At 40.6% G+C, this 18,640-nt stretch overlaps 1 protein-coding gene across 1 annotated transcript in view; it reads left to right on the forward strand.

The window, feature by feature from the left end:
* LOC121943399 (MAM domain-containing glycosylphosphatidylinositol anchor protein 1) overlaps positions 1-18,640 on the forward strand; it is a 203,372-nt gene that overhangs the window by 60,380 nt on the left and 124,352 nt on the right. The window contains exon 4 of the mRNA XM_042486927.1: positions 17,235-17,409. Within this exon, the coding sequence (XP_042342861.1) occupies positions 17,235-17,409 (175 nt within the window). The remainder of the gene's footprint in view (positions 1-17,234; positions 17,410-18,640) is intronic.

Genomic DNA, 18,640 nt, shown 5'->3' on the forward strand with positions numbered 1-18,640 from the left:
GCATGTCAGGCTGGCTCAGGTGTTATCTGACAAGATGTCATTATGTGATATCACAGTGTCAGATGACCGCTGAACTAATTTGATTTGCTGATGAAGACAGCATGATGCAGCAGAAAGCTGAGAAAATATAGTAAGTGCACCGTGAGTTAATTATTCTTAATTTTGACACTGAAATAATTCATCAAACAATGGTGACACTGACTGCTGCAAGGAAAGCAACCAACAATATAATGCAAACACATTTTATTGAACAACATAAGCACCTATTGCCATGGTGATAGAAAAAATACCAGATGACAGAACATTTTTTCTGATAAATCCCATTTCGCTTTCTGATTTTATACTGTATACATTTAAAACTATTGAATAGCCCACAGTTTTGTTTTTTTACATCCACTATACATCAAATATGAAACCTAATGAAAGTTTAAAACCTTGGAGATTATATCTGTCAATGACACACAAACATTAATTGGCCCATGTCAGTACATATGTAAAAATAGATTCAAACAGACAAGATGCTGTATTACTGAAGGTTTTTATTGAGTGCAGCACATATAAACGACAACATGTGGCAACATGTGTCAGTGTTGTCAAGGAGAGGATTTTCTGGTAGAATGTATATACACATTCAGGAGGAGAGAGAGAGAGAGAGATTGATCAGATAATGACAACAGGATAAAACAATGTAAGGACAATAAAAGAGAAATCGAATGATGACAGATTGTGGTTGCTCTAGAGGAATGAAGAAGACACAGTGAGAAGAGATAAGAGGGAAAAAATGTTGATGCTACTTGTGATAAAGAGGAAAGAAGGAAAGAACGATTCAAAGTCAAGATAATGGTGTGTGTGTGTGCGTGTGTATGTGTTAGTACATCCTAACCAGTTTATGCATTGCTGCTCTGTGCATGTTGAGCAATAGTAGCAATGCATGATAGAAGAGAAAAGTGGCAGTGTTGTACTCAAGAACATTTAAACAGAGACCAAGTCATGACCAAGAACGGAGTGTATTGAGACTAAGACAAGATTAAGACTCTGAGGGATTGAAACCAAGAAAGACCAAGACCAGACCACTCTCTATGGGTTGGTTAAAACTTCTACGACTCAAGGTGTCCAAATCTGCCAAAAACTCAGAAAAGAACAATCACACACAATAAGTAGAGAAGCCAGATAGGCATCTGTCTATCTAGCCTGCGAGCTAGAACAGAATAAAGTAGAGCAGAACTGAAGTAAACAGTGAGTGTGCTGACCTCTGTCCCACTGCTTCTGCTTATGCAGCACACTGCAGCATTCTGCAGTTGGTCCCATTGGGCTTACAGTGTTTCCACTGCACTCCATTGGCTGTATTGATAACCTGATCCCTGTCACCCCAGCTCTCCTTCATCCATCCTCACAGCTGTCCATACCTCCTCTTCTTTACACAGTGTCCTGTCATTGCACAAAGTTCTAGTTTCTGACGTAATTTTTTTAAATCATATTTTTATCAACGTGAATGTGAATAAAGCTTTTCAAGCCTTTCAGTGCTGTTTGATTCACATTCAGAATGACGACAACATACCGGAACCAGGAAGCTCAGGGGGCCTTGGGGTGAAAGTAATTTGTGACATTGACCTAAAGGAAGCTTACATCAATTCATGCGTCAAAAGAATTAAATTCATGACTCAAACTTGAGTGGTTAGATAGAATTTGTTTTTGCTGAATTGGATGTTGCTTCCTTGTGCTGACTAGATGCTTAGTATGTTGTAATTGGGTGACTCATACATATGATTTATATCTGTCCATTCAGTCTGTAATTTTTGCAAAGGTTCTTGATATAACTGAGCAAATTAACATTGACGTCTGACAAATATGTTGCATACATGAAAGTCGTCATTTTAACAATATACCCAAACCAACGTCTTGAAGGATAAATATGTAAAGCAGAATGGTCAGTATCTTTAAAGCAGAGGGATATCAAAATAATCTAGTTTTCTTCTTATTTTGGAGCAAGAGTACTCATGGATTCTCCTCAAGAACAAGAAAAAGAAATACAACAGTTGAAGAGCTACCAAAGTGAACCATGTCTCCTTTTTTTCCATCTGCACTGAGAAGTTTGTATTGGCCTCAAGGTGCTGGCAGACACACAAGATGTTCAAGTCTTCTGGCTGCTTTGTTATTATTTATGGATGTACTCCAGTTTAGCGTGAATGTCCTCATAATGCACTCTGTATTCACCCTTCAGAGAAACAATGCGCTTACAAATTTGTGCCGACAACGTTTTTTAATACATTTATTGATAAACACACCCACTGCAGAGCGGACCACACAGCCTTTTAAAGACATTAGAGCTCACTGTAATATTTTATTAATCAGATAAGTTGTTTCATAGCAGTTCGGGATCTTTTATCTGTCTTTGGTTTCTAGCTCTGGGATAGAGCTGCTCGTGTCCCACATTTTGATGGGTCTATTTAAGATCATAGGAATATGATGTATGAGTTGTGATTGGCAGTGGATTTTCTCTTGCATTTTGAGTCGAGATGTATTACCGAAAAAGACTTTTAGAGTGTGTATTATTTTGTAATGCAAAGACTGTTTTGCTCCCAAAAATTTAATCCACGCCTTCTCGGACTGAAATGATGTAGACTTTTCCATCCACTTTCTCTCTCTCGTAACCTCTCTCAGAGGGAGGAGGATCCAATTTAGCCATGTGAGGCCGGCCCAATAAATAGCTGCTTTACTGAGAATGAGTCTGATTGAGGATTTATCCAATCCTTTATCAAGACTGATTGTTTACCTTTGCCTGAGCTTGATTGGATTGAAAAGGGAGCTCTCGCCCTGATCTATACAGAGGAGAGAGAAATCTAATCATTTCTCTCTCTGTCTTTCTGTGTCTGCCTTTTTTCTTCCTCTTTTTGTTGCAGCCTTTTCCCTCATATTTTCTCTGTCTTGGCCTCCCTCTCTGTCTCACTCTTCCCATCCCTCACCACGGATCTCTTTGCATGTCTTTGTTCTCTCCGCTCTTCTCTCACCCTTGTCTTATTCCTCTCTTCCAAACTGATCTTTTTCTCTTCATTCCTGTCCCTGTCTGGCTTTCCCAATTTCCCCATTCCTTGCCCCCTTTTCTCTAGGCTTTCTCCCTCCTCTATCTTCTCCATACTTCAGACCAACTGCAACAAGCCATACATCAAGTCAGAAACAGTTAGTTCACTTGAAGGAGCAGCTTGGTTTGGGGAAAAGTCAATTTTGTGTGCATATTTTTGCAGCAAGAAACTGCTGGTTCAAACCTAGGTGTTATATTTTTCTCTTTCTTGTGACAAATATTACCATAGACCACTTTACGAAATTTTAAGCATTTCAGTACAGAGTTTGAAAACAGGAGGCAGTTGGCTGAGGCAATGATATGCAAGGATTTCTTCCTACAGTACATTGATTATTTCTCTTTATTTTAAGACTACTTGAAGAAAAAAGGAAAGAAAGAAAGGAAGAAAGACAAGAAGAAACCTTAGTGTTAGAGGTCACCTCAAAGGTGCTTGTAGCACCGTTCAAGTTAACTCTAGGGACAGCGGGGCTTTTAGTTAACAAAGCACTGTAGTCTCGCTCACAAAGCTTTTCTTGTTACGCATACACACATAGGCACAAGCGCACACACACACACACGCGCACACACTCACACTCACTCACATGGCTTCTTCAAGAACACAATAGGAGAGTAAATGGTTTTTCTGAAAGTGATTCCTACCTCCTTATTATTTATTCATGGGTCTGCTGGTCATTGCAACCTTGAGAACCGTGTGGTGTGTGTGTGTGTGTGTGTGTGTGATGAATTCTATAAGAGAGGAGAAGGTAGAGAGAGCCATAGAAGAGAAAAGTGGAGAGGCAGAGAAAAGAAAGAAGCAGGGGATAGAGGGAGGGAGGGTCGGGGAGATGAGGGCTGCGGTTTGGAATATGGGTTTGGATTTCCGTCCTTGAGGGGTGAGTGGAAGGCGATCGATAGTGAGGCTGAAAGCAAGGCTGATCGGGTGGCAGCACGAGGCTGCACAGGCACTCAGCGGGAACACGACCTAGACACAAACAAGGTCACTGCCCGACCCCTAACTGGATGGAGAGACAGAAAGAAGAGGTAGAAGAGAGTAGAAGAAGAAGCTCAAGCGTGGTAGGAAAAGGTTAAAGAGGTGTGGGGTCACTAGACAACCGGGGAGAAGAGGTTAAAGTTGCAACTGAACAATTTTTTTATCTTCTAGGTTTTCTCTGAAAAATCAAACATGGAAGCAAATGAAGGAAGCTTTGGGTAAAATAAATATGTGATAAAGGAGACAAGTCAGGGATATACAGTATGCTGGTGGAATAAAACAATAAGAACATCAGGCACAAAAATGTTATATACTCTAGAAAGAGAAAGCGGGGGGAGATACATTTGACTCTCTTTGATGATACGACTCCTTTTAAAACCATAAGAAGACAAATGCTTCAAAACAACATAATACACCCACAACCATATGAAATAGTATATACATTTGTGTGTTTGAGAGTATGAATGTTAATTAGAAGAAGAAAAACAGCACAAGTTAAAGATGTAGAAAGTGGAAGAGTGAGAAAAACTTAAATAAAAAGCGCTGTGCTTTTTCCCGGTGAATATCGGGATGAGCACAGCGCTGTGCAAGGGACAGACAGGGTTAAGGCATGAGGGTGAGCAGCCTGATGATGTGCAAATTGGGATGAAGAATGTAAACAGACGAAAATAATTATATGAAGTTTACCTAGAAGCTCTTTCCATGAATTCAAGCTTTCAATAGAGGAGGAGAGGGAACATGTGCAATCCATATCATGTGCATCGTGTGTACACAGTGTGCTGCACACAAAAGCATTGTTGTTCATTTCGTGTTTTGGAAGGTCATTCTGTTGTTAAGATATACACAGAAGTGCTTTTTATATAAGTAGATACAGCAAAATGTGGCATAGACAGAGATAATACTGTTGCCCCTTTCCATGTCTTAAGGTCTTTTCCAACCAGGGCTGTGACAAATAAACAATGCAATGGTAAAATACTCACTAAGGTCTTTCTGTGGAGGCTAGCTCCACATCTGAGGAGACAGAGGAGAAAACTACTTGTATCCTTTTGACCCAGAGCAACATCTGGGCAGTCTGTTTGAGATATGCTGCTGTAAAGCCTGAACAACTGTATGTATCCTCCAATGATGTGTGTTATCTGGTGAAAATACACATACAACAGTTTGTATGAAACATAATGAATTAGCACACCAAGAATGACTTTACATTCTCAACACTCAATACTGATCTGTTAGGCTGGTCAGAGCTGATCATATCTATGGATGAGAGAAGAAGTTTCACTTTTACTGTTTCTGGCATTTTTCAGCTCCGTTTGTGCCCAATTTATGCTCTGAACTCCAAGAGTGTGGTGTGATGCATAACCGAATGGCCGAAATATTCCAATAGCACTCCTACTGAACAGTCTAGATCCCAAACTATAAAATCAATACGTGGCTGTAGATGTTTTGATCATGGCAGGCTGCCACAAACAGATGTGTGGGAGACCCCCGGTTTAGGCTAGTAAATTAGATAGGTTAAGCTTAGGAAAAGAAACATGGTGATGACGTACCCTAAAATAACCCAAAGTTCCCTAGGTTTCAAATGGTTCAGGACACCGATCTCCTGAGGGAAAGTCATGCGTTATCTGACCGATCTATCACTCCAACCTACCTACATATGCCCATACTTACTCATACATACATACTCTTTTTCACTCTCGTCAGCACATTGTTTGTGTGATTGCTGCCTTCACAATAGGTGTGTGAAACACAAATTACTGGCTCATGATTACATGGGTAATACAAATTGTGGTGCATAATTTTTCTTTGGCATACTTACGATCAGTGCTAAGAACAGGATTCTGAACTATTTGTTGAGTTGCCTTACAGCAAAACACTCTGAGTGAATTTAAATTCCCTCTGGTGAACAGGCTTTTATTGGGAAAGATGACAAAAGAGGGAGTGGATCAATTATGTGTTGCCTCTGTCATGGTTAAAAGGTGTAATAAAGTTTGCCATCTTGGTTCGAATCATAGACTATACAGTTGGGACACAAGAAATATGTTGTTTTGCAAAAGATTGGTTTGTACCTTTATTTGTGGTGCAAAAGCCACCCCTGGTGTGTAAAGGCCTTAAAAGGCGGAGGAATTGCTGTTGTTTGTCTTATGTCACGAGGAAGTGTCTGGTGGCATTAGCAGGGTAGTCCACTTTTTTCACTGCAATCACTTATCCAACGTTTGATGAATGTGACTTTAAAAGGTAGCTTTTGTGCTGTGTGTGAATATCACTTTACTTCACAATTTAGTTCAAAGAGAAACACAACAAATCCAAACTACTTCAGATGAGTCTGTGAGACGTGCAAGCAAGTTTTTGCATCTGTGTCCTCGACTGGTTGAGACGGTGGGAGAAAACAAAGACAGAATCAAATTCGATCTTGAAAGAAAAACAAAAACACTTAATATCGCTGGTGATGAGTCTGGGGGGTCAAGTCTGTGCTGGACTCTATGCCTTGTCTGTATGTTGTCTCTGGAGTGTCTGCTGCCGTGGCAACGCACTGTACTTTTCAGACAAGCTCCTCTCTGAGGTTAAAAATAATAAAGGTGATGTCTAAATATCTGTGTTCACAAAGTTGGAAAAAAAGACTCTATATTGAATAGTGGCTAGACAGAAACTGAGAAACAGAGATATTGATCGATATTCTGAGATTTTAACATAGTTTGTATCGGTATGTTACATGGCTAGCTTGAAACATGTAATGCATAATGTTTGTCCAGTACAAACGTTTGAAATTTAAGTTTACAGTGATCTGATCAAGTGTAATATTGTGTTTGTCAGATCAATGGTTATATATCAATGTAGGAAAATCAATGACTCTTTTATTGGTTTTCCGAAACATACTAGTTGATCTTTACACCCCTCCCTCCTTCTGTTTCTAATTGCACAGCATCATGATGCCACTCAGCAATGACATCATCTTCTTTACACACACACACATACACACACACACACACACACACACACACACACACACACACACACACATAAAAGCAAGGGCTCAGATTTCTCCATCTCATGCCATGCTTGTGCTAATTAGCCATTGCTCATTACAACAAACACATCCAACATGGGCGGAGCGTGTAAGGTTGCGGCTGACACTGCTGCTGATGCTGTAGACACTGGGCCGTTCGGAGAGAGCTGTCTATGTCTGCTAATTTTGTACGCAGTGGTTTGTTGTATTCACACACAAGCAATCTAATGTTCAAGGAAATGCTCAGTGAACCCTTCCAATGAAAAAAATGTAAATGTTGTTTGTTTTGTTCAACTTGGAGAGGGCAAATGAGTAGAATATCTGAATATGCTTAAAAATCAGGTGTCTTTCTCGAACAAGCAATGGAAAACATTTGTTGAGCTAAGTGTCATGTTCTCTCATCCAGGGAAGATGCTACACTCGTCTTCCTCAGAACATGACTTTTATTTTGGCAGAATGAAAGACATTTCCACCAAGGGTTGAAGACCCCAAAACCCAGTTTCATACGTGTCCGTCCCAAAGGTTGAAACCAAACCTGCACCCTTAAATTAATTATTATCCATGCTTACAAACATAGTGAACATCACCATCAACATGAACACATAAGAGCACATATCATAGATGCTTTTATAGATTAGGACATTATCGTAAATTCTGATGATTCTTCAGCTTCGTGTAATTTCATCGCAGCCTTGCTCTCATATTACACAGGCAGTAAGAGCAGAAAGACATTCGTATTGTATGACAAGGTTAGGGTGAGGGATGGTGTATTCAATATCAATGAGTCATTTTGATTGAACTTTTTACTGTGTGATCTCTGCACCGAGGGGTGGAAGGTGTTTAACTCTGATGTGTGTACAAAAAAAAACATAACAAAAAAAACAGCCTGGTGGCAACTGCTGCTCAGTTTTATTCACATAGAGTTGAATTGAATGACGTATGTAAGAGCTTACTAATGTGAAATCAATTATGTTCATATTGACAATAATCCAGTTACGCTACTTGCCTAAAGTAGTCCTGTCAATTACCTAGGCTATTGATTAGACATTTAAACAGGCCATAGTTAATAAATGGAGATTACATCATGAAAATACCATTTAACTGACATATGAATACATTCATCTCATCTTTTCACCTCATTTTTCCTCTTATTTGGCTCTTTAAAATGTCTGCTCTGTGCTCCCTCCTGTTTTCTGCTATAATCTTTGTTTAGTTTTGCTTTTCTCACTTATTGGTTATACTTTTATTTGCTCCCAAATTTGTTCATGTCACTTAACCCTTTTTTGTGCTCCCCTTCTCCCTCCCCTGCTTTGCCTTCTCCTCTCTTCTTTTTCTCACAGTAACAGCTCTCTCCTCCTCTCCATTACACCCTTTCACTGATAGTTTCTCCTCACCTACCTCTTTTATTCTCCCACATTTTTAAATTCATTTTGAGATGAAAGAAAAGTAAGAAAGAAAACTCTGTGCCTTTATTTCTTTGACTCACCTGTTCCCACACATTTCTCCTTCTTTGCTCTTTTCCCCTGAGCTTCCCACATAATGCCATGAATCAGCAAAGCAACGGCCATTCAGGCAGCGATGCTTGAAATTATATTTATTGCTCACTTTATTCTCTTACTCTTTTAACCATCCATTTATCCTTCCTCTCTTCCCAGTTGCTTCACTCTATACCCCAGTCTCTTCTCTCAGTGACAGATAATTACAATGGATATTTCCATGAGCAACTTTATTTAGTCTTATACTGTATGTCATCTACACCTTGTCACTTTAAGTCATTCAGTTTAACCATTGTTTCTAAAGCAAAGCGGGAGCCATTACACCTCAGTATCTGTTCAAGCTGCCATTATCAACCTGCACTGCTCCTCTTTTTGTCATTTTGTCATTTCTGCCTGTTCTCTCTTTTCCGCTCCCACACTTTCCCTCAGATGTTGCATCCTGTGTGCTTACGCATGTGTTTGTGTATGTCATAGCGTCTGTGTGTGTGTGTGGGTCTGCGTCCGTGCCAAGTAGTATTCCCCGATAACAGGATTACCATCTTAAGCCTATTCACGGTAAGTGAGCCAGTTGGATGGATAAAGCACTGTATCGTCAACTCCGCTGGCGTTACATCAAGAAAAGAGTTAGAAAAATTGTAGAAGGCAGGCCTAGCAAGCTCTCGGTGAGTTACTGAGAGGGAATATAAAGGATTCAAGCTCTGTAACACCCCAGGAAGCAGCAGTGGTTTAGAGCGGGGCAGGCTTGCAAGCTAAGCATTGCTTACAGTGATGTCAGACAAGGAAGGATTTAACTTTTCACAGCAGTATTTTCTCTGTGGTTGATGGAAATTGAATACAAACACTGCAGTCTTGGTCCACAAAACAAGGAGATGTAGTGGTAACATTTTAAGGGTACGGGTACATAAATTATCGTGAATCATGTATGACTTCATGCACAGAAAAGTATATATTCATTCAAGTAGTACCCCATAAACTATCAGGAATTTACGTACATATATACATTTGATGAAACTGAGCAAGAAGACATCATTGCATACGGAACACATATCCAACTTAAAACTAACTTCACCTTGGCTGGCTTGACACAGTTTTTTTTTAATGCCGCTGCAGTTGCACTGTGCTGATCTGTCTCGTCTGTCTGTGTGCTCAGTGTCCTTTTTGCACCGCAACATTATTTTTCACTGCGTGAGAAAATGTACGTGTAGCTTGAGAGCATGTTAAAAGTGTCAGTGGCTTGAGGCTACGGTCACTTGTGAGCAAATACCGGCAAGTGACCATCGTCTATCCAGGGGATTTTCGTGCTATGTTATCTAGCTTGCTAATAAATATTGAGATATGTATTTATTTATTTATTTATTTATTAATTTTCCATTTTCTCACGTTCCATGCCTGTCTTCTAACTCACTGCCAGCAAGCAGCATCTCTCATGTAGGGCATTATTTTTTCATGGCTGGTTTGACAAGGTAACAATCAGTGTCTCCTCCATCTTGGCTTACTCTGAGAACTGCAGCCAATGACAGTCGAGCGGGGACGACCACACATGCTTCTTTACTGCTGGCTGGGGCTGTGACTTGGCCAGTCAAAGTTCAGCAAAGTTGAACTCCATGTAATGCTCAGATCCAAATTGGCTTTGTTACTGGAAACAAATGTTTTATTCACCCATTTGCTTGCACTGAACTGAAGTGAACGAGGGGGGAAATACTAGCCAACGTTAATTTCACACGTCTGACCATGCCTGGAGTCATGCACTGGTACATGTAGAGCTTAAAATTCTGTGCAGCTCAAATGCGCATATGCAGTATTTCAAGCCTCGTAAGGTAATGCTCAGTTAATCATAATTAGAACATTTGGAATTCGCCAGATTACATGTGCACTGCTGTGACTGGTCAGTTTTCGAGCCTGTTTGTCCCTTTAAGTGCTGACTTGCCTTTTAAGAAGAGGGGAACATCATACCTCCAAAAATCAAAATGATTCCAATGCTTAGTAGACAGTTGTTGCATTAATTTACATATTGTTCTAGCTTTAAAACGTACATTATTGAGTTCATGTTTTTTGAATTTATGGTAATCCATGTACCCTTACCATCAAGTGTTACCAATGTAACATGTAATGTAGCCAGGCTGATTTTAGTCCCTTGATTGCTGAGGTAGAAATGTAAACGTAAAAAATGGGAGTGTGAAGCACTGGATGGGTGACTCTTCCAGTCCATTAGCTGCTTCCTTATAATTCTGGATCAAATAGGGCTGTCTGCATTATTTTTTATTATTTGTGAGAGATGTTTTGAATATTGATGGCAAATTAACATAAAGAGCAAGATGTGAACAACCATTACAACCTCCCTTTTTTGGGCTAAATATTAATTTAGCATTAAGGTCTCTCATCTGTTGTTGCATAGTGTTGACAGTTTCCAGTTAAGACAGCGGGGCAAAAGGGTCTGACAGTCATTGGACCATGTCTGCTAGATCCTGTTGGGATGTGTCACTCTGAGAGAAGTGAGAGGCTCAGAGACAGATCAGGAGAGGGGGGGGACGTGTGTGTGTGTGTGTGTGTGTGTGTGTGTGTGTGTGTGTGTGTGTGTGTATGTGTGCGTGTGCGTGTGTGTGTGCGTGCGTGCGTGTGAAGGGGAGGTGAGATATATGAGAGACGTTAAAGAAACATCTACCAAACACATCTGACCTAACACACACACATATTGAAAAGAGAGTGAGTGGAGGGAGAGAGGTGTTTAGATAGACAGCTGCAGGCCACCTGTCGGTGTCGTTGACACACATTAGCCTTCTTCTCCCTCAACACCTAAAGAAGCACATACCTTTTACTGTTTCTCTTCTCTATCATTTCCCATCCATATTTCTCATACATAACTAGCTGTCCTTCCCTCTATCCCTGCAAGTCGACAACGACTTACTGATTCGAAGCTGGAATCTGTTGCCAGTTTACTAGATACACAAACAGCTAAATCCAAGAGAGTTCTGCAATAAATCCCAACTTTAAGAAGCTCATAATGTTGCATTTGTTGTCAGAGAGCTATTGTTTCAGCTCCATCATTTTTGTTGCTGGGTATTGAAAGCGGTATCTAATATTTTGTCCGCTGTCTCAACCAAAAAACTGAACATTATAAGCTTTATAAAGTTAGGTTTTATTGCAGACCTGTTGTGTATTGGATTGCAGTGGATTTAGCAAGGTGTGTGTGCCTAATAAACTGGCACCAGGGTCTATTGTTAAAATATCCATCTGTGTGATGGAGTACAGCAGATTTACTGTGGCTGGAGATGCTGTGAGCTACCGCAAAGAATGTGTTGACTTGCTTGTCAGGTTGCAACATGGTTGACAATGGCAATAAAGTCTGTTTATCAGATTCTTACAAACAGCAGGTGTCCACAAAACATTCCACGACTCATCAAAAGCATCTTTGCTGCTGTGTGCACGCTGCTGGAGAGGACTGCTGCTTTAAGCCTTAAATGGAGAGAGCCGCGTTTCACCCAACAATATTGACTTCACTTTCTGAGTTTGAACGTTGCAAACTTCAAAGACAAGGCAACTGAATAACACCTGGTGAAATCTTGAAATGAATTTCAAAACAAATGCAATACTAGGCGATAGGGGGTACTTAACTCTATTTGTGTCAAACAGCACACAGACTCAAACATCTTCACTTGCCTTCGTTTGTATCGGTGTAAACAAGAACAAAGTGATAGATTCAAGGACAGGTTATTAGCATTAATGAATTTCTCAATGTAGAACTGGTGGTGGTTGGAAGGGGGATTTTTGCAAATGATGTTCACACAACTAATGGAAGGTTGGCTCTGGTCAGTATTTTTAGTGCACCTGTCAAGAACACAGTTTGAGTTGGGCCTAAAAGCAGCATCCACCCACCCTCCCATAAAACCACAAGCACAAAGTGGTCCCCAACTTCCTCCTCGCAATACTCTGACAAGCCTGTACTCTGCACTGTTTCTGTTCTCCTGTTGAAACATCTGTGTCCTAGACAGCATACAGCTCCCCCAGCTGAATACAGAAACAGCGAACAAAAACCTGCTGCATTTCATGTCGAGCTGGATCCCAGGGGATCCCGAACCTTCCCTTCACATTACACTTCTAACCAAATGTAAGAGCTATTATTACAAAAGGCTCTGACTCAACAAAAGCATCTTCATTTCCCAGCATGTGTGTGGGGGAAAAAGTCTGGGGGAATATGTGTGTGTGTTTTATGTGTGTAAATGGATGTGCATTTAGACACAAAATCTGATGGCAAGTCAGTGTTTGGCTTTTCCTGTACTTTGTAAAGGAATAAAGGCGGGGAAGGCAGAGAAAAAGCGCCCAGACAGGGATAAGATGAGGGAGAGAAAAAGGACCGGCAGAGATATCCAGACCAATCCGTCGGGACCTCAGTGGAAAAAATAGAGCAGCGTCACACGTCTATTGAAGGAAGAGAGAAGAAAGAGGTGTGGAGGGAGAGGGAACGAGGTCAGAGAAAGAGAGCGCAGGTGATGGTTTTAAGCTGCCGGTGTCACAGGCGGATATAGGCTCCTCTGCTGCCTGCCTGTCATCTGCATAGCACACAATGTCCCCTTTATTCGCAATATCACCTCTCTCTATTTTGCTTCATCTGCCTTCCTGGAGTAGCAGCCCTGAGCGTGATGCACTATTTCTCTCCCCATCACACAGCTGCCAGCGATACTGGATATATCATTCCCTCTTATTCTTGCTCTAACTTGCAGAAAAAAAAAACAAAACTATATCTCACTTACACATGCAGTCTTTTTTTCCTCCGAAACCCTTTCCCTACCTACTATATTCCTCACCATCTCATGCTGTTTTTCTTTCCTCACACTTTGTTGCTCTGGTCCCTTTACAGACCTTACGCACAACCTTTATCCCCCAATCCACATATATTACAACACTCAGCAGTATTATTATAAGCCCTCAGGCAACTTCCACTTCCATTGACTTTCTGTAATCTTTTGAGTGCAATACATCATCCTAAATTTAAGCTCATCCCCTTTTTTTACACACACAAAGTTTCATTATATACACATAAAAATGAGGACACTGCTTTTAACTGGAATATATTATTCCCCCGTACCAAAGCTCAGTGGCGTAAGGTAGTTGCAATGGGAGCCAGGGCATGCTATCATGACAGGTCCAAGTGCACGCAAGTTACTAGTTATAAAGCACACACATAGCTTTATGCCTATATAGATTTCATCAACAATATGTCTTTCTGACACTTTAATGTTTAAAAAAAATGCACGCTTAGCTTGCATATGTGCTTACCTTGCCGGTCTTGACAGATTTTCTGCCCACACTAGCAAATCTAAATTGTATCATCTTGTCACATGATCGAATAGTGACTTGAAACTGAACAACATCAACCTCCATATCACCCAGAAATAATCATTGCATATCTGTATATAACAAAAAAAGTCTAAAGAAAATCAAAACATTATTCATTTAATTAATAATGTTTATGGCTCCACGTCTGTAATAGCTGTGGACAGAGGCATTGTAGTGAATGTGATATCTCAAGAATGCCTTTTTCTTTTAATTTTGCACAAACCTCCCAATGGACTCAAGGAGAAACTGATAAGATTTTGATGGTCAAAGGTCACCGTGACCTTGCATTCATCTCATTCTTGGGAGTGTGATAGTTCATAGTTTATGTCAATAAATGCTCAATTTTGTGCTGACCCCCCCCCCCCCCCCCCCAACACTTCTGTATAACCAAGGTGGCAATCTGAATCACTTGCAAGGGTCTGTTTTCTGCCCAGCATGCTTTCTCCATGGGCCATCCCATCCTAGGGGCCCAAGCGCAGCCACTCTGTCTACAAAGCCTTTATCACATAATCTTACTATTAAAAATCATCTGAACTTGAAACTAATCTTAATGTTTCCTGAACTCTCATCCTAAGAACGACTCTAAAGCGAGCACAAACAAAATGTCTGTAATTTGTAAGATTTCTGCTCATCTTTTAATCCTTGAATAGAAAGGATAAAAGCAAGAAAACACAGATGCACACTTCATGCTCACTTTCACTCACAATCTCACACACACACACACACACACACACACACACACACACACACACACACCAACCAACCAACACACGCACACACACGCGCGCATGCAAACTGGAGTCACTAAACCATGGAGAGACGGGGTTCGGTTCATTGCTCACCTTGGCTGGTTTGATCAATGGCAGTCTGCCTTCTCCAAATCCTTCCCACAAACAGAGCTGAATAAACAGGCAGGGAGCATTTACACAGACCCTGATAATCTGCTAATCCATATAACCTGCTTTCTAACCAACACTCTCACACTCACATGCACTCAGACGCATGCAGGAGTGAATATGTCCACCAATTCTGTGTACATACCCAGGAACACAAGCCGACGACTGTGCATGAAAGCAGGAAACTCACACTTATGCCCACAAAAATTTGCATGTGCGCATACATACACACACACACACGCCATATCAGTGGCTTGTGCCCATTATCCTCTCTGACCTCCTCAACAGGACGTGGTTGATAGTCTCGTCGAGCTTGATAACAGACAGAAGGGTTAATAGGGATTAATGGACTGTATACACACACACACACACACACAGAGCGAGAATAACGTTCCAGTGCTGATGAGTTTACAGGCTTTCATGTATCTCCAACGCATGTGTGTGTGTGTTTGCGCATTTGATTAATAGAGTGAAAGTATCATGTAGCTGTCGGCCACGCAGCATTCCCACGGCTTGATGGGATAATTGAGGCGTGAAAAAGCCATATAGAGTTTGTCAAAACTCTTAATGGTCTGAGTTTAGCATCATGGATGCAATGAGTACGGCGCTTAGTGTCATTAACTTCCACTCTATGGAGCAGACAGAGATTTTATCACTGGGGAAAAAAGTCATAACTGCATTTATAAATTTGACCAGACTTATTCTAGTTATTCAGATTTAATGACCTGCTGAGTGAAATGACTTTTTCTGTCTGCCTCACTCTGTTCTATTACTTCAGGTCAATGAATTCTCCCCATGTAGACATACCTTTCAACTGCCCTTCAGAGTGACATCATGCTCTCAGGACCATGTCATTTGTCTGTCATAGCTGAAAAATAAAACTTTTTTTTAAAAATGTGACAATGCTATGGTTTGGTAAGTTCAGGCTTAAAAACAATGTGGTCAGGGTTAGGAAAATATGATAGCTTGGTTTAGAATAACTACTTGGTTAACGTAAAGGAATCATTTTGGTCTGAAATTTTAACTTTGTTCAGATTTGAAGACCATTGAAAAATGGTGGTCATGGTTAAAGGAATACTTCACCAAAATCATCTAGTCATGCCATATTATCTTGACTTGTGAAGAAAACTTTGTTTTTTTTCACATGCCTCCTTTGAAAACAGCCAACATATTGGTTTAGTGATTATTTGGAAACATGCATTTTTGCCAAAACCTCACTATTTGAAGGTGACACTAATCATCTCTACTCTCTTCAAAGCCAGACTCCAGTACTAAGATTTTTTTTTGTGTACTTTGTAGCTGCATATCACAGTCAAACAAAATGTCCAATGGATGAGAGTCATGATTCCTGTAGCCACTTGCTGAATGTTAACATACGATATGTTGTTTTCAGCTATTTGCAAAAATTACTGATGCTGTCGAAAAGACAGGTTTTATCAACTCAACTCAACTTGCTGCTGCAGTGATGTTGAAATGTACTACAAGATGTCTCAGTACACTGTGACATCACTATGTGATTACAAGTGCAAAAGAGAAATTGATTTAGAACTCATGTAAACTTAATATTAGATATGTATGCAGGCAGGAATGGAGCCTTCTGTCTGTACTGTGCATTCATTTCAGCCTTATTTGCTTCTTGAAAGCTTACAGATTAAACGGAGCAGTACCACCACATACTGTGAGAGCAATGTAGTGTAGATCAAGCAAAATACAACCACAGGAGACGACAGACATTTTTTAAAAAGGTGGAATAGAATGAATAGATAATATAGTGAAAAGTATTTTCTGTCCACGTGTTGTGATGTATTTAATGGCCTCACAGACCACTGTCATCTACAACGCTGCCTCCATTAAAAGGTACATTATTACGACCTCTTTCAACTTTGACTTGTTTGTTGTTTAGAACTTTTGACTCCGCTGTCTGGTGCCATCTATTGGCTGCATCTATGCCAACATAAAGGACGCACCGAAGTACGAGGGCATTAATGTTTACAATATTTGAAACAGACAATCAATTTTTGTATGTTAAGACAGTATAATTCAAACCTTTCCAAATGAGGCAGTGACACACTGCGTTTCATTTACAATCAAGGTTAAATCATCTATTAGATTATTATGCGACACTTATTTTTCTTTAATAGGAAATGAGAACAGAATGTTATTTTGAAATATACTTTTATTGGTGTGACTACAAATTGTGTGCATAAACGTTAATATTTGTTTGGGTGGAGAGAAGTTTGAGTGAGTGCTTTTCAACATTTTTATTTACACTCTTTCTTTTAAGTATTTTTGGAAATAAAATGTCAAAGCCTACCTCGGTAGTCTTTTTCACTGCTTCCATCTTAACTTTGTTCTATCACACTTTGACTGATTATGTCCTTGCTACACCTTGCTTTTACTGGCAGCTTCTTCGTCAATTCACCGTTTTTTCACCTTTTCCCTCTGCTCTCTTCAGGTACGGTGGACGAAGACGGCGGGCAGTGCATCAGACAAGTTCCAGGAAACATCCATCTACAACGAGACGCTGCGCATCGAGGGCATCCAGAGGGTGCAGGGGGGTCGCTACTACTGCAAGGCCGACAACGGGGTGGGGGTGGCTGCCATCAAGTCCATCCGCGTAGATGTGCAGTGTAAGTGGGCAGGGAGAAAGAGGAAAAAAATACAACCTCCTTCCACTTCTGGACCACAGCTTACTATCACTACAGCTATTCCCACTGTTAGAGGAGATGGAGATGGGGAGAGATGGAAAGATTGGTGGAGGAAAGATGAAAGACAGATTGGATGGATGATGAGATTTCGGGTGGGAATGGCTTCCAGGAGTATCTGATGACTTATGGTGGAAAGGATGAAAAGCATGGTGGGAGGATTAGGGGGGAAGAGGACAGATCAAATAGAAGTGCAGTATTTGGAAAAGGTAATGATGCAACACATTTCAAATGTGTGCCTGTTCCAAACCTACAATAATCATTGGTTTATTGTAGGGTTAATGCAGGGGTAGGTACTAATAAGTAAAAATAAGTTTTGTCAGACACTCCTGGAAAAAAGTGAAGTCTGTGGGACATATCAAGAGTTTTTCTAACAGTTAGTCCAGGTGGCACGGGCTCCCTAACCCACTGTTTGTAAGCGAATCCAAATTACAACCACAAAATCAGGTTTTTAGCTGTTCAAACTGAGACATCCTCAACATTTCTTGCTGTTTAGCTCGGTCACATCCTCAGATTTCACAGTGCCTGCCACAATTTGCATCTAAATTACTAATTGTCTGATAATTAAAAGATAACCCTTCCTTTTCACACCTTGTTACACATCCTTTGAGCTTACCCTGTAGTCTGCGGCTCTATAAAGGGCCCTTTGTTAGTGTTTGTCACACAGACAGACAGTCAAGAAGCAGTGTTGTGTTGTAGGGGCCCCGTGCTGCTGCTTGTTTCACTGCCCCACTGTCCCTGTGAGTCAGGGGCCAGGTCATGGTGACAGGTTGACGCACACGCAACTGTATACTCAGCAGGTCAATACCCCAGTGCCCTAAAATCCTTATACATCCGTTACATCACTTTATTGCGTCGATAGTCTCTTTCTTCATTGATTCAATCATTTTAATGGTTGGTTTATAGACAAATAGAAAACGGCAGATCTTCCAAGGGCCCTATAACACTACACATCCATTACCTACCTTTCATTTTCTAAATACTCTTCTTTGTCTGCTCTACTTTGTGATCAGTACAACACCATCTTCTGCCATTCTTTCTCTAGCATCAAAGCTCTTACACCAAACTGTACAGTCACAAGCATACACACATACACACAAATACATGCTCGGCCCATGTTTGTCCCTCTAGGATTTGTCACTTACACACCACCCTG

The sequence above is a fragment of the Plectropomus leopardus genome, chromosome 1 (assembly GCF_008729295.1).
Source record: "Plectropomus leopardus isolate mb chromosome 1, YSFRI_Pleo_2.0, whole genome shotgun sequence".
Taxonomy (NCBI): Eukaryota; Metazoa; Chordata; class Actinopteri; order Perciformes; family Serranidae; genus Plectropomus; species Plectropomus leopardus.